This window comes from Panthera pardus, unplaced genomic scaffold (assembly GCF_024362965.1).
Source record: "Panthera pardus isolate Hobbes unplaced genomic scaffold, ASM2436296v1 HiC_scaffold_11, whole genome shotgun sequence".
NCBI classification, from domain to species: domain Eukaryota; kingdom Metazoa; phylum Chordata; class Mammalia; order Carnivora; family Felidae; genus Panthera; species Panthera pardus.
Window position 1 is genome coordinate 43621398 of NW_026526666.1, and position 17792 is coordinate 43639189.

A 17792-nucleotide genomic window follows, 5' to 3' on the forward strand; every position below is an offset into this window, starting at 1 on the left:
TCTCATCTAACCATACATCAGTCAGAGTGATCTATCCAAAGTCAAATCCAACCAGGCCATTCTCTTGTTTAAATTTCAAAAGCTCCCTATAGATTTCTGGGTAAAGTTCAATCTCCTCAGTGAAGTACTTAAGGCCCTTCATGATCTGGCTCCTACCCATGTCTTTGGCTTTGTATCCTACTACTACTCACAGCTACTCTTTGCTCTCCAAAGGAATTACAAAACCTCTTGTACTTCCTTGGGCATACCATACTGTTTTTATAACATGTTCTTACTGTGTCTGGAAAGTCTCTTTCTTTCTCACACCCTTACCTTATGTCCATCATATTTTATACACATTATTTCACTTAATCACTACAACAACTCTTAGAATTAGATACTATTATAATTTTCACTTACAGATAGGAAAACTAAGGAAGTTAAGTAATTTGCCTAAGATCACAGAGCTAGTAACTAGACAAGCTAGGTCTAGCTCCAAAGCCTATGTTCTTCATCTCCATGCCTTTCAAGTTCTACTATTTCCTTTACAATCAGATTATGTGAGATACTATATATACTTCTAGGTATCTTAGAGGTTTAAAATGAGTGACAAGTAGAATGATTTTCTTCTAATATTTGATAGGCTATTATCAAAAGAGACTAGGTTATTCTATGATACATAGAAGAATTAGGACTAATGAGTAGAAGTTATAGAAAGTCAGATTTCAATTCAGTATAATGAACGCTCTACAATTAGAGACCCAGCGATTGCATACTCTGTTCTTTTAAAAGGACAGAGCTCCTCACAAATACAAGCAAGATTATTATGTCACATATGAATCAGAACAAGATTAGCTAAGATGTCCTTTTCAATCCAATGAAACCATAAACCAAATAAAATATTTACTCTTCATTCACTCATATCTGATTTTCTTTCCCAGTAATAAGGGTAAATCAGTACTGTATCACCAATATTATTATTGCTGTATTCCCCTTACAATTCATTACATTAGGCCAGGGTTTATCAACCACCACACTACTAACATCTTGGGCTGGATAATTTTTCTGAGGTCTATCAAGGGTTGGGAGGAGGGTGGGGAGAAGACTGTTTTGCGCACTGTAAGATGTTCAGCAACATCCCTGGACTCTACACTCCTCTCAGCTGTGACAATCAAAAATGTATCCAGATTGCCAAATTTGTGGGAGTGAGGGCTGGGGGGAGGCAAAATCATTCCTGATTGAGAACCACTGCATTAGGGCAAATCATCTCATTTCGGATTCATAGAGTTCTCAAGGAAACCTAGTTTTCAGAGCTAAGTTGTGCCTCTACACCAAGAAATGCATGACAATATTGGGCTAATGACAGCCATTTATATGCATGTGTGTGCACACATGTGTTAATGTATCAACTGCTGTGCCCAAGTTACTGGTAGCCCTTAATTAAGTAAAAGAGGTTTCTCTCCCCAGTGTTATAATTTGGTAAAAATCTTACATGAGTTATTAAAGGCAGCAGCTTATCCTACTTATTTCACTTTTTCACAACAAAGCTCGGTTTTCAATCAGAAATAATGATATGATTCAGTTTAGTAATAATTGATACAACATTAATAGTTACAGTAAGGTAGTTTTGACTTGTTACATCCAACAAAATTTTTAGTACAGTACAATCCAAACTGGATGGAGCTTAACCAATACCAAATAGCAAAAGTTATAGTCTACATAGTAGACACATATACTTTTAAGTAAGAAAACCTCCTCCAAACTTCCTTGGGTTAATTAGGCACCTGGATCTAAAATACCAGGCACAAGGCATTTTAAATGAGGAGCAGAACTGGTAAGTATAAAGCAAAGCCATAACTTACCAATCTGGGCCATAATCTGACAAAGAGCAATCTGTTTTAAATATGTGGATTTCCCACTCATATTAGGTCCAGTTATGATCAAAAAATTACTTCCTTCTGTAATAAAGGTATTGTTGGCAATAGGTTTTTCCACAGATATTTTTTCAAGAATGGGATGCCAGCCCTGTTTGATTGCTAAAGTATCGGTAAATTCTGGCCGAACTGAAAAAACAAACAAAAAAAAGAATTGTAAGATTAATATATTTAATGGCCTGTGGTGTTGTACATGGGACTTTACTAGGGTCAATTTGGGACAATAACATTAAGATATTATTTTACCCTAATCTCTACCTAAATCCCTCTAGATTATAATAGACACATTCTAATCACCATCACAACTTTTATTCATTTCCAGGGAACTGTAGGATTTAGTTCCTTGTCATTGTCCTGGGCTCTAAAACAGTTCATAACATTTTCAAATTTGTGTAGAATAAAGAGTCAACTAGCCATTGATGACACTTTTAAAATAACAATTAATCACCAGTACTACAAAATTGCACATTTACTTAATTCCCACCTTCAGCATTATTTCAAATTTGGCATGCTTAGCTTTTCAAGTGGGGTATGAATATAGAGTAAAACCAAATATAAAAATAATTTTATGTCCAAACCTTTATAGAAGTTTTGCCTAAAAAGAATACTCAGATAATAGTCAAAACAGACATAAAATATATTGTTAATTTATAGAAACAAATAGTGATGAGGTCTCCATGAATACCTTCCAAGGTAAAGGGAGAAAAAAAAGGGTTTGGGGACAAGTAAACACTAAAATCCTATGTGCCTCTAGAGGAAACACATGGATAAACTCAAAAGTATTCATTATAAAAGGAGGTTGGTTAGAAAATAATTTTTAAACTATTTCAAAAGCATTTTAACACCCAAAGTCATTATTTATAGGTTTGAGTTTCAGGATGATCCCTCTCAAATTAAAATGGGGCAACATCAAATATCTTAATAGTTAAGAAAACTATTATTAAAATAGTTAAATTAAGGTTTTGACTCCAAAGGAGATCTAACAGACCGAAAAGCTCTGACTTATAAAGTACCAATTGAGGGCGCCTGGGTGGCTCGGTCAGTTAAGCCTCCAACTCTTGATTTCAGCTCAGGTTATGATCTTACATTTCGTGGGATCAAGCCCCACATCAGGCTCCATGCTAATAGCATGAAGCCTGCTTGGATTCTCTGTCTCTGCCCCTGCACTGCACTGGTGCATTCATGCACACTTTTTTTTCTCTCAAAATAAATAAATACCTTGAAGAAAGGGAGAGAGAGAAAATAAAAAAAGCAATTGAAAAAGTTAACATTTCCATAAGAAATATAAAAATATGAAACAACTTTGTAAGATACTTATTTCCCATCAAAAACTAAGTGGCATAAGTACTTGAGAAATGTTACTGGTGATTTTAACTAGAAATTCAAAGTTATTAATGATACTAAGTCCACAATTATTCAACCTTAATTATCACATACTAGTTCTACAAATTTCTATACTGGATTATAGTTACTACTGGTAAGCTGGATAAGAAATTTCAAGGGGTTAATTTGAAGTCTTCATTTAATATTAGAAAATGACTTAACACTTATATTCAAGGCTTGTGTACAGACTTGGGATACAAAAATATATGGCATAACTCCTGATCTTGAGATGCTCACATCTACAGAACTAGTTCAGAAAATATTCACTTTGGAGATTCATTTCCCTCGTCCATGTCACACTCCTTCCAATTAGTCTTCAGATTTGCACTTTATCAGTTTGGATCATTGTAATTTCTACCAAGAAGGCAGCTTTTCGATCTTTCCTATTTGGGGAACCTTCAAGTTTCTTGTAGTATTTTCTTTTTCATTTATCAATTTCTCAGTAAACAATTTTCCAACTTTTAAAATGAATTTCAAGGGTAAATTTACTTTATTTTGAGTCTTAGTCTAAGACCACAGGCAAGAGACTACATTTCAGGTAAAAAAAAAAAAAAAAGTACAACATTCATAATTGTTATATAAAATTGCTTGAAAGGAATACAAATTTCAGTATGCAACATATTTATCCCAAAGAAAGTAACCTACCATAGTCAGAAAGAGTGCAGGCATGAGCAAATGACAGTAGCATATCCAGCATTGACACAGTGTCAGATAGTTTATATAAGCAATGAATATGTTCATAAATCTCACTAAGCAATTTGCACACTATCCTGAAAGAATATGTTTGGTAAGTCAGGTAATGCTTTTAAAAAGGGACATACAATATAATTGTAAAACAATAAATTCATTGCTAACATAACATTCACAGTTCAGTTGTACACTATAGGTAAAGTCTATTGTTCTTTTGCCTCATTTTAGAAATTAAGAAATTGAAGTTCCTTGAGTTCACAGCACTTAGTAGCAAGAATGCATCTTCTGTGGGCACCTGGTGGCTCAGTCTACAAGAGTCAGCTATAAGAGTAGTTTTAACTCTTGATTTCAGCTCAGGTCATGATCCCACTGTTTGTGTGATCGAGCCCCATGTCAGTGCCTACTTGGGATTCTTTCTTCTCTCTGTCCCTCTCCTGTTTGTGCTTGTTCTCTGTCTCTCAAAAATAAATAAACAGTTTTAAAATGTTCAAAAAAAGAATGCATCTTCTGGTGGATTAACACTATGTTTTTGAAATTATTGGTTATTACATATGAATAAAATGAATTTTTATTAATAAAATTATTTTTATAGTCAAACAAGCCCTCACTATACAACAACAGATCCCACCTGTTAATAATTTTGTGTTCTTGCAAATGTGAAATTCAACACAAAAGTTACATATTTTCCCCTCTCTTTCTCTCTCGCCACCCCCGCCAACATACACACACCCTAACAACATAATTATTTAAGCTTTTATATGGGAAAGTTATTATACTGTGATATAATATACAAGGTTTTCCTTGGAGGGCATAACTGGCTCAGTTGGTAGAACACGTGACTCTTGGTGTCAGGGTTGTGAGTTCATGCCTCACGTTGGGTGTAGAGATTACTTAAAAAAAGAAAAAAAAAGATTTTCCCTTACAAGAAGAAATATGCTCCCCAAAGCTACTATATCCATAATTTCTGTGCTCTATGCCCTAAAATTGTTTTGAAAGTCCAATATTTGTCTTTATCATTTCAGGTCACCAACAATGAGTGATCAATTTTTTTGCCTCCCTTCCCCATGAATGATCTATTTATTATTTCTATCTGTATTGCTACTGTTTCACAAACAGCAAGAGATTGACACTATTGTGATATATATATGCATGCCATGAGAAGTTGAGGGCTTACATACCATAGGAAAAGAATAAACTGAATCAAGCCCAAGATAAGCCCATGGTGTGTCAAATTCTACATCATGGTGCAATGCATACTACAGAAGTATCAGTTACATATATATATGTATATATGTATATATACGAATCTGATATATATATATATGTGTGTGTATATATATATATGTGTGTGTATATATATATGTATATATATATATATATATGTGTGTGTATATATATATATATATATTGCAATTAGATTTGCCTGAATCTTCTATGAGGCTGAGTGATCCCAATCACAGTGACAGACTTTAAACGTTTACTTGTTCTTCCAGGAAATGATCTTTCTTTGCTAACATTCATAATTTTATAATTTTCTGCAATCAGACAAAAAGCCAACTAATGAAATTTATCATAATGCCTCAAATTAACCAATTTAATATTCAAAAATTTCAAATGTGCTTACATATAAGTCATGTGATAGATCTCTCTCAAAGACTCCTGACATCTTTCATTCATTTTAATTAAATCTGTTGATGTAAAGGTGTAAGAATTTTTCACCTTAGATATCTGCTAGGAAATGAAAAAACAAATGTCAAGATATGTGTACACTCCTATAAAATAAAACCTACAGATTTTAAACTGTACAGGTATTTAGGTTAATCACATTAACTTTTGCGACAAAGCATCACAAAGAAACTCTCAAATAATGTCTGCAAAAAAGAAAATATCACTTTTAAAGTTAAAGCAGGATTTTTTAACCTAGTCTATTCTGGCACAACTATTTTTACAGGTCTTAAAATTAAAATAGCCATGTAGAAATGTTAAACAGTACATCTTATCACCAAGCAACATGCATGACAGATGTAACTTTCACTCCATCTCTCACCCATCTTAGCCCTTGCCCTACATTTGAACCTCACTCAAGCTCTAACCCCATTACTGTCTCCACCCATTCTTTACTTCATCTATCCCACATTATTTAGTATTACAGTGTTGTATTTAAAAACCCTAGAAGTTAAATGGTTTGTTTTTGCCAAAAGTTACCCCCTGGGAGCAGAGAAAGCAAAATTAGAGTGGGTTAGACTTTCCCAAACTGGTGTATCATGGGGAAGTTAATGTGTATTTAGGAAAAAATATTTTCCTGGTGCAAAGGTTTGGCAATACTGGATTTTAAAAAGTTAAGCAGATTTCTTTACTTCAGGATTTTTAAACCTTTAATAGGCAAATATGCACTAAGAACTACCTAAAACAGGAGATGGTACAATATTTTCCAAATTCCTTTGATCAAAAATATCCTTGGACTTTCTTTTTTTCCTTTTCCTTTTTTATACATACCAAGCTTCCAGAACTGTGGAATGCACTGTTTGGTCTTTCTCAAAAATAAACAAATAAATAAAAAATTTCTACCTCACTCTTAGATTAATATATAACTGTTAGGTGAGTTGACAGGAGTAGAAGCAATATACAGAATATTCAGAAACTTGACATGTAAAATTCAAAGAATGTCTGAAAATATGTAAAATGTAATTCTGCAAAATCAGAAACAACAATTTACTAGCCAAAATGCTAAAATGAACCTTAATAAACTCTGAAGGAAGTTGATTATTGGGAAGGGCTGCACAATCTGTAGTCATCTGGATGAAAAATCCTCGAGCAGAGCTAAAACTTGTCCTTAAAGGAAGACTGTATTTTTCTGCGAGCTGCGAAATCATTCCTAGTGACCAGAAACAGGAAAAACAAAAAGAATTTTAATAAGAAAATTACTCTTTCTGTTTAAAGAAATCACATTTTCTTATTATTTTATATATAAATATGAAGGTCTTACTACTCTTAAACTTATATATAAAGATATTTAATGTCTAACATATATTTAAGCATTCTTGTAAGAAAAAAATTGATAGTACAAAGGTAGACATTTTGATAGGTACTTTGGAAGTAAAAAAACTCAAAAAATTAAAATAAAAAATAAAACTATTTTATACTTTCTGTATTAGAATATTAGATTTTTTATTCATTTTATTTATTAACTTTTTTGAAAAGGGAGAGAATCATATAAATTATAACAATCATTATTTCACAGTAAGAAATTCTCTCTACAAAACATATTTTGCAAAACAAAATATTTCAAAAAAATGGGTGATGTGACAAATAAAATTCCTAAAGAATCAAAATCTTCCTATCAACTTCAAACTCACCACAGTTATGTGTATGCATATATATATATATATATATATATATATATATATACATATATACACACACATATATATGTGTGTGTGTGTGTGTATTTTTAATTTAAATCCAAGTTTGTTAACATATAGTGTCATAATGGCTCCAGGAATAGAACTTAGTGATTCATTCTTTACATATAACACCCAGTGTGCATCCCAACAAATGCCCTCCTTAATGTCTATCACCCATTTAGCTCATCCCCACCCACTTCCCTCCAGCAACCCTTAGTTTATTCTCCATATTTAAAAGTCTTTTACAGTTGGCCTCCCTTTCTGTTTTTATATGATTTTTCCTTCCCTTCCCCTATGTTCATTTTTGTTTCTTAAATTCTACATATGAGTGAAATCATATATTTATCTTTCTCTGATCAACTTATTTCGCTTAGCATAATACATTCTAGCTCCATCCACATTGTTGCAAATGGCAGATTTCATTCTTTTTGATTGCCAAGTAATATTCCACCACACACACACACACACACACACACACACACACACACACACACACACACACTGTACATACCCCATATCTTCATTATCCATTCATCAGTTGATGGACATTTGGGCTCTTTCCATACTTTGGCTATTGTTGATAGCACTGGTATAAACATTGGGGTGCATGTGCCCCTTCAAATCAGCATTTTTGTATCCTTTTGGTAAATACCTAGTAGTGCAATTGCTGGGTCATAGCATGCTCTATTTTTAATTTTTTGAGGAACCTCCATACTATTTTCCAGAGAGGCTGCACCAGTTTGCATTCCCATCAGCAGTGCAAGAGGGTTCCCCTTTGTCCACATCCTTGTCAACATCTGTTATTGCCTGAGTTGTTTATTTTAGCCATTCTAACAGGAGTGAGGTGGTATCTCATTGTGGTTTTGATTTGTATTTCCCTGATGATGAGTGATGTTGAGCATCTTTTAATGTGTCTGTTAGCCATCTGGATTTCTTCTTTAGAAAAGTGTGTGTTCATGTCTTTTGCCCATTTCTTCACTGGATTATTTTTTGAATGGGGAGTTTTATAAGTTCTTTACAGATTTTGGATACCAACCCTTTATCTGATATGTCATTTGTAAATATCTTCTCCCATTCCATAGGTTACCTTTTAGTTTTGTCGATTGTTTCCTTTGCTATCCAGAAGACTTTTATCTTGATGAGGTCCCAAAAGTTCATTTTTGCTTTTGTTCCCTTGCCTCTGGAGACCTCTGTAGTAAGAAGTTGCTGCAGCCAAGGTCAAAGAGGTCGTTGCTTGTTTTCTCCTCTAGGATTTTGATGGTTTCTTGTCTTACATTTAGGTCTTTCATTCATTTTGAATTTATTTTTGTGTATGGTTTAAGAAAGTGGTCCAAGTTCATTCTTCTGCATGTCAATGTCCAGTTTTCCCAACACTATTTGCTGAAGAGACTCTTTTTTCCATTCAATACTCTTTCCTGCTTTGTTGAAGATTAGTTGGCCACACATTTGTGGGTACATTTCTGGGTTCTCTAGTCTGTTCCATTGATCTATGTGTCTGTTTTTATGACAGTACTGTACTGTCTTAATGATTACAGCATTGTAATACATCTTGAAGTCCAGGATGGTGATGCCTCCAGGTTTGGTTTTCAACATTACTTTGGCTATTTGGGGCCTTTTCTGGTTCCATACAAATTTTAGAATGACTTGTTCTAGTTCTATGAAGAATACTGGTGTTATTTTGATAGGGATTGCATTGAATGTGTAGATTGCTTTGGACACTATCAACATTTTAACAATATTTGTTCTTCCAACCCATGAGCATAGGATGTTTTCCATTTCTTTGTGTCCTCTTCAACTTCTTCTATAAGCCTTCTATAGTTTTCAGCTTTTATCTCTTTGATTAGGTTTATTCCTACATATTGTATGGTGTTCGGTGCAATTGTAAATGGGATCAATTCCTTTATTTCTCTTTCTGCTGCTTCATTATTAGTGTATATAAATGCAACCTATTTCTGTACACTGATTTTATATCCTGTGACTTTGCTAGATTTATATATCAATTTTAGCAGTTTTGGGTGGAATTTTTTGGGTTTTCACATAGAGTATCACATCACCTGCAAATAGCAAAAGTTTGACTTCTTCCTTGCTGCTTTGGATGCATTTTGTTTCTTTGTGTTGCCGGATTGCTGACACTAGGACTTCCAACACTATGTTGAACAACAGTGGTGAGAGTGGACATTCCTGTCATGTTCCTGACCTTAGGGGGAAAGCTCTCAGTTTTTCCATTGAGGATGTTATTAGCAGTGGGTCTTTCGTATATGGCCTTTATGACCTTGAGGTATGTTCCTTTTATCCCTGCTTTCTTGAGGGTTTTCATTAAGAAAGAGTGCTGTATTTTTTTCAAACGCTTTTTCTGCATCTAGTGAGAGGATCATGTAGTTCTTATCCTTTCTTTCATTAATGTGATGTATCATGTTGATTGATTTGCAGATACTGAACCACCCCTATAGCCCAGGAATAAATCCCACTTGATCATGGTAAATAATTCTTTTAATGTATTGCTAGATTCAGTTTGCTATATCTCGTCGAGAACTTTTGCATCCATGTTCATCAGGGAGATTAGTCTGTAATTCTCCTTTGTGGAGGGGTCTTTGTCTGGTTTTGGAATCAAGGTAATGCTGGGCTTGTATATTTTTAACTTGATGACCATTAATGCTTTGAACATTACTTGTGAAAATTAACATCTTTATTCCTCAAAAATAGTTCCTCCCAACAAATTTCTTGCTCTTCTCAGTCATACAACCACTCTCAGGCTAGAAATTTCAATCAGCACCAATAGCTACATTTCCCTTTACCATGGCTATACCTACTCAATTATTAACTTGTAATTTCTTCCTTCACCTTTTGCATTTCTCTCTCCTCATATACATTGCTATCACTCTAATTTGCTAACTTGTAATAGTTTAAAATGGCCTCCCTGTCTCCATCGCTCCATCCAAACTCCCAGCCTTCAAAGACTAAATTCTGGTACCTTAGTTTTGTCAAGGAATGCCCTATTCCATCCTAACCAATTGCCTTCCTTATCCCTTGAGATTTCCTTAGCTTTTGTCATTTGGTCTGTACCACTACCAGTAGATGGAATTCCTTTCTCGGCTATGCTATCTACTAAAACATTCCCATCCTCTATGCTTCCATATCCAGTCACTCTCTTGACCCCTCTAACTTGTTATATTTTTCTCATATATCTTATACCCTTGTGATATTATATGATCTATGTGGCTGATATACGTATCTCTATGTATACCTATTATACACAAACGTGTGTATGTGTGTGTTTCTTTATTGTCTGTCTCCACTACTATAATATAATCTCCATGAGGACCAGGACTTTGTCTTGTTTACTATGTAGTCCTAGTACCCCGAACAGAATTTTTCTATATTTATAAGAAACTCCACAAATTTGCTTACTGAATTACTGTACTTGCTCAAATGCCACTTCTTCTAGACAAATATAGCTCTTCCTCTGAAACCACTTCATACTGACAGCCTGCACTTTTCATGTAATTTATACACAGTGTTATATGAAGGTAAACAAACATCTCCTGATTTTCAGGTAACTCTAAGTTTGAAGAAAATCTATATTTAAGTTTGAAGAAAAGAACAGACATATTATAACACTTAAAGATACTTTCATAATCATATTTTAATATATTTTAAATGATAATATGTGTTAGCCTTATCTGTTTTGGTAACAAAAATTTAATTAAAAATATGTATGGCTAGTTATCACCAGCAGAAAAGCGCAGCATGTCCTAAAAAGGTTTAATTGCTAAAAAAACCAGAAAAATATGCTGAAGTAACTAAATTACCTGCTATGTCATCTACAATCTCTGTATATGTTCTTCTAGCAATGTCAAGAAATTCATTTATGTTGGATCTCACTGCATAGCACTTCTGAGTCCTCATGTTCAGGCATCCTTTCATGTATCTTGCATCATCATTAATTATGGTTTTAATCTTTTCAAGTATGATTCCAAACCTAAAAAAGAATATTAAAGGCAGTTAAGTCAAACAATTATTTTAATTTATAATCTGAGTCACAGTTAATGATATACTTTCTTGAAATAATTTCAAATGTAACAAGTAATATATTTTCTTGAAATGTGTGAAAAATGTTTTTGAAAATAAAACATACACACATGTAAGTTAGAACTGTGGCTATATCAATTTTAAAATATTTTGTTAATCAAGATCAGTCTTTTAAAGTAACAGGAAGTGGGGGCGCCTGCGTTCGATTTCATCTCAGGTCATGATCTCGCGGTTTGTGAATTTGAGCCCCAGGTCAGGCTCTGTGCTGACAGCTTGGAGCCTGGAGCCTGCTTCAGATTCTATCTCTCTCTCTCTCTCTCTCTCTGCCCCTCCCCCACTCACACTCTGTCTCTCTCTCCTTCAAAAATAAATAAACATTAAAAAAATAATAAAAAAAAATAACAGGAAGCCACCAAGAATAATTCTACAACTGTTAATAAAAAGCTCTCCCAAATTATTTACATTGACTATGCCTATGAGTATAAAATATGTCCACTAAGAACTGTTATTCTGGCTTCATGTTCATTGACTCAATAAACATTTACTTATACCATGTATCAATCAATGTGTCAGGTGCACAGATTCAAAGAAGAATTAAATGCATGGTCCATGCCCTCAGCTGGCAGCACTAAACACATACTGTAAGACAGTGTAACAGAACCTCACAATAATCAGTAATTAACTGCAGTGATCATGCAAACCAAAAGTCTGATAACATCTATTTTCCTAACCTTTTGTTTTACTCTGTTCTGTATTTTATTTGTAATTCTGTTTTATTATTAACTTCAATTTGTGACTCACAAAAGATGTGAATCCTGAATCAATAAAATAACAGTTCTTACTATCACAAGTCTTTTTGGTCAAGAATCAAGGCACCATTGCTAAAAACAATATTAAAATTAAACTGTATTTAGATCTTATTCAACATTTATATCTACTATTTTTTGGTTACATTGGGCCTTTTTGGTTTACAAAAGAATATATTTTCATATTTGCAAGTCTTTCCATGTAGAATGGCTAAAAAAATTATTAAAAGTGTGTATGATTTCAATTTTTAATAACATTCCAATCTTCCATTAACAAAAATACTCAACGTGCTGTTTCCTTATTTATGGGTATTTATAAGATGTAATGTATAATTAGAACTTTGATGAATAGTTTAAAGGTACTGTCAACCAGATTTCAAGTAATTGCTCTATAGATTACAATTAGAGTCTTTAACATCAGTTATGATCAGCAAGAAAGGAGTAATTAGCATGGATATTTTATTAACGGCTGAGTGACAAAGACCTCTTATCTTCTAAGGAACCACAGTAAGCTCTTAATAAAGGTGTGTTACAGTTCTTCAGAGCAATCTGTTAAAAAATAAAATAAAGATAATTAAAAATAATGAATTATGACACTATTCAAACTATCATTTTATATTTGTTTACAACTTTACAGTTTACCAAGGGCTTTCTTGACTTTCTGGCTTCATCTTCTCATGTGTGTACCCATTATAGATATTTTAGGTATGTAGGTGAGGATAAATGGTATCTTTCTTATTTTCAGATAAAGAACACCTGGCTAATAAAGGGGATCTACTGCTTTACTATTATGGCTTTAATTTTTCTTATCTGTCAACTAATTGTTAGCATTCAAGTACTTTTTAGAGGTTGATACTTAAATAGCTATCACTGTATATTTATTTATTTTTTTTAAGTTTATTTTTGAGAGGGAGGGCATGTGCACAAGCAGGGGAGGGGCAAAAAGAGACAGAGGGAATCCCAAGCAGGCTCTGCACTGTTAGGGTACAGCTAGATGCCATCGCTGGGCTTGATCTCCCCAATAGTGAGATCCTGGCCTGATGAGAAATCAAGAGTCAGACGCTTAACCGACTGAGCCACCCAGGCACCCACTATCATTGTACATTTAGAGTACTCTACATATAATTCTAAAATCTGCGTTTTAAATATGCATTAAACTAAAAAAGTGCTTTACATATTTATAAATAGAGCAATTTCTCCATTCTTTCTTTTTAATTTTTTTAATGTTTATTTTTGAGAGAGAGAGAGAAAGAGAGAGAGTGTGTGTGTGTGAGTGGGGGAGGGACAGAGAGAGAGAGAGACAGAATCTGTTAACAGGCTCCAGGCTCTGAGCTATCAGTACAGAGCCAGATGCGAGGCTGGAACTTGGGAATGGCGAGATCATGACCTGAGCCGAAGTCACACACTTAACCGACTGAGCTACCCAGGCGCCCCAGAATTCTCCACTATTATATGGAAAAAGCAGGGATCTAATTTTGCTTAATGGAAACTGTAAGTGGTCACTATTTGAATAAACAGAAAAAAGAAGAAAACATAGTTAACCTTTTACCTATTTTAGTTTGCTATAAGGCAATGGCAATAATAACATTTGCTTATGAATAGAAAATATTTAAATACTTTCAAAAACTGCAAAACTCATAAAAGCATAAAGAAAAACATTTAAATTACTTCTACCATTTTTCCAAATAAATAATCAAAACATGATGGTATATTTCCTGTCACTTCTTCAAATAAAAAATCATTATATCATTGCATACTCCTTTTCTCCCCTACTTAATACTGCATCACAAGCATTAGAAACTTTTAATAAGGGGCACCTGGGTGGCTCAGTTGGTTAAGGGCCAACTTCAGCTCAGGTCATGATCTCAGGTTGTGAGTTCGAGCCCCACGTCAGGGTCTGTGCTGGGGTCTTCCTTTCTCTCTGCCCCTCCCCTGCTCATATTCTGTCTCTCTCTCTCAAAAATAAATGTTAAAAAAAGAGAAACTTTTAATAGTATAAATTTTTAATAAGTCATATTTCATCCTCTAGAAAAGTCTCTTCCCTTAATTCTGGAGTTGTATGCTACTTATAATTTCTCACTAATATAAATAATGCTACAATGACCATAACTGGGCATAAATCTTGGTCAATATTTCTTAGGAGTTCTGTTGCACAGATTTCTAGTAGTATAACAGCATCAAAAGATAGATGTTGAAAAACTTCCTTGTGAAGTATGTACAATTTGTACTCCTACCAGCTGTCTATGAAGCTGTATGTTTTACTATTCTCTCATTAGCAGTAAGTTGCATCCATTAAAGGAAAAATAAACCTTTGTTTTTTTGATATATAAAAAATGACTTTAATTTGTATTTCTTTGACTAATATTGAGGTTGAATATTTTTGGTACTATTTATTAACCCCTTTGATTTCCATTTTAGGAGCATTTTGCATATTTCTATTGGTATTCCAGTATTCTCTAATGAAATTACATGAGTTTTATGACAGAAAGTAATATTTTGTCTGTTATAAATTTTTCCTATTTTTACATCATGAAAAGTTTTTATTTTTTTTTTAAATATGAAATTTATTGTTAAATTGGTTTCCATACAACACCCAGTGCTCATCCCAACAGGTGCCCCCCTCAATACCCATCACCCACCCTCCCCTCCCTCCTACCCCCCAACAACCTTCAGTTGGTTCTCAGTTTTTAAGAGTCTCTTATGATTTGCCTCCCTCTCTAACTTTTTTTTTCTCCTTCCCCACCCCCATTGTCTTCTGTTAAGTTTCTCAGGATCCACATAAGAGTGAACACATATGGTATCTGTCTTTCTCTGCCTGGCTTATTTCACTTAGCATATCACTCTCCAGTTCCATCCACGTTGCTACAAAAGGCTATATTTCATTCTTTCTCATTGCCACATAGTATTCCATTGTGTATATAAACCACAATTTCTTTATCCATTCATCAGTTGATAGACATTTAGGTGCTTTCCATAATTTGGCTATTGTTGAAAGTGCTGCTATAAACATTGGGGTACAAGTGCCCCTATGCATCAGCACTCCTGTATCCCTTGGGTCAATTCCTAGCAGTGCTATTGCTGGGTCATAGGGTAGATCTATTTTGAATTTTTTGAGGAGCCTCCATGCTGTTTTCCAGAGCGGCTACACCAATTTGCATTCCCCCCAACAGTGCAAGAGGGTTCCCATTTCTCCACATCCTCTCCAGCATCTATAGTCTCCTGTTTTGTTCATTTTAGCCACTCTGACTGGCATGAGGTGATATCTCAGTGTGGTTTTGATTTATATTTCCCTGATGAGGAGTGATGTTGAGCATCTTTTCATGTGCCTGTTGGCCACCTGGATGTCTTCTTTAGAGAAGTGTCTATTCATGTCTTCTCCCCATTTCTTCACTGGATTATTTGTTTTTCGGGTGTGGAGTTTGGTGAGCTCTTTATAGATTTTGGATACTAGCCCTTTGTCCCATATGTCATTTGCAAATATCTTTTCCCATTCTGTCGGTTGCCTTTTAGTTTTGTTGACTGTTTCCTTTGCAGTGCGGAAGCTTTTTTCTTCATGAGGTCCCAATAGTTCATTTTTGCTTTTAATTCCCTTGCCTTTGGGGATGTGTCAAGTAAGAAATTGCTACAGCTGAGGTCAGAGAGGTTTTCTGCTTTCTCCTCTAGGGTTTTGATGGTTTCGTGTCTCACATTCAGGTCATTTATCCATTTTGAGTTTATTTTTGTGAATGGTGTAAGAAAGTTGTCTAGTTTCATTCTTCTGCATGTTGCTGTCTAGCTCTCCCAGCACCATTTGTTAAAGAGACTGTTTCCTAATTTTCTTTGGCCTTTACTTTGCCTTTGACATGTCAAAGCTTAAAATTTGTGTTTTGTCAAATCTATCAATTGTGGGGGATGATTTATTATACTTCTTTCATTCTAAGAAAGATGGCAACATTTTTTAAACCTTTTGCCAAATTGTTTTCATTATATAGTATTTATTAGAATGAACTCTATAACAAAATTCTTCCACATTGTCCATTATTTTTTCTTTAAAAAAGCAGTTCTTCTTTGTCACCTTAATTTTTAAAAATGTTTTGCACAGGGGTGCCTGGCTGGCTCAGCTGGTAAAGCATGAGACTCCTGAACTGAGGGTTGTGCATTTGAGCCCCACACTGGGTGTAGAGATTATTTAAATAAATATATGTTTAAAAACAAGTTTTGCACATTTTAGTATTTAAAATATAGTATTTATAAAAAAATCACATCAGAGGTACTTCAAGTAAGAGTTAGAAATAAATACTAAAATCAAGTGAACAGGATATTTATATAGTCTCAAAGTATCTCTCCATAGATTAATAACTTCACAGTGAATTGATCAAAGTTCATATCACCAGAATGTGGAATGGTATCACGTGCCTCCTGATGTGATGTACTAAGAAAGGTACAACTTTTCCCATAGAGTATTACTGCTGAATATGTACAAGCTAAATTTAATCATGAGAAAATAACCATACACACAAATTGAGGAATATTCTATAAACAACTGCCACTCTTTAGAATGTTAATATCATGACAAAGAAAGGATGAAAAACTTTTAATTTAAAAAGGTATAAAGAAACATGACATTAAATACAATGCATGGTCCTGGGGTTGACCCTGTATCAAGAAAAGAAATCCATTAAAAATATTATTAAAACAATTAGAAAATTTTGAACATATTGTACACATAATAGTATTGGATCAATGTTAAATATCCTAATTTTTTTAATTACACCATGTTTATTTAAGAAAACATCTTTGTTCTCAGAGATATACACTTTAGTATTTAGGTACTGTAATTTTCAAATAGTTCAGTAAGAGTAATGATAAGTATAATAATTGGTAGTGTCTGTTGTGTGAGTAAGGAGAGAATACGGAAATTTATTATACTATTCTTGCAACTTTATCTAAATGTGAAATTATTTTGAGACAAAAAGTTTTTTTAAAAACTGATGCTAGACATGTTTTGTACAATATACAGCTAAAGTTACCTTTAAAGGATCCACAAGTTCCAAGGTATGTTTTAGGTATATTAAATTTGTTATCTTTGATTCAGCTGCATTAACCTATTAAGATAAATGTGGACACCATAAATACACAATACAAGAATGGGTTTTCCTCTTGAATATTCTACACTGATCATATTCATACATTTTTATATATGAACGTACTCAGCATAGACAATATAGATGATAGTTACAATTACTGACCCATCATAAGCCTAGTGCACTAGTTTCCAGAAAGTCTGACAATGAGGAGAGTTCATCTCATTGTGTCCAACTTTCATTTCTACTTCAGCCCTTTGGGTCCAGCTTAACCTACAGTAGTGATAGGAGAAACAGTTCAATCCTGAACGGTACCAAGAGACTACGATTAACTGAAAAAGGCACAAAGGGTATTTGTGGCAAGATGATATTTGAAAAGCTTCATCCAAACCTCCCAGATAGCTACAGAATGACAAATTTCCCTCACTGGTTCCTGTTTGTGCAAGTAAAACAATTTCCGTAATTCTAGTTGTCCAAATTAATTATAGTTTTTCAAGGTAAAGC

General features: G+C 33.9%; 1 protein-coding gene across 1 annotated transcript in view; it reads right to left on the reverse strand.

Moving 5' to 3' along the window:
- The window catches only part of MSH4 (mutS homolog 4), an 88995-nt gene that overhangs the window by 18745 nt on the left and 52458 nt on the right, over positions 1-17792 (reverse strand). Inside the window, exons 9-15 of the mRNA XM_019448858.2 lie at positions 17235-17309; positions 12710-12774; positions 11200-11369; positions 6725-6861; positions 5611-5714; positions 3942-4066; positions 1842-2042 (exon numbers count right to left, since the gene is read on the reverse strand). Coding sequence (XP_019304403.2) covers positions 1842-2042; positions 3942-4066; positions 5611-5714; positions 6725-6861; positions 11200-11369; positions 12710-12774; positions 17235-17309 — 877 coding nt within the window. The remainder of the gene's footprint in view (positions 1-1841; positions 2043-3941; positions 4067-5610; positions 5715-6724; positions 6862-11199; positions 11370-12709; positions 12775-17234; positions 17310-17792) is intronic.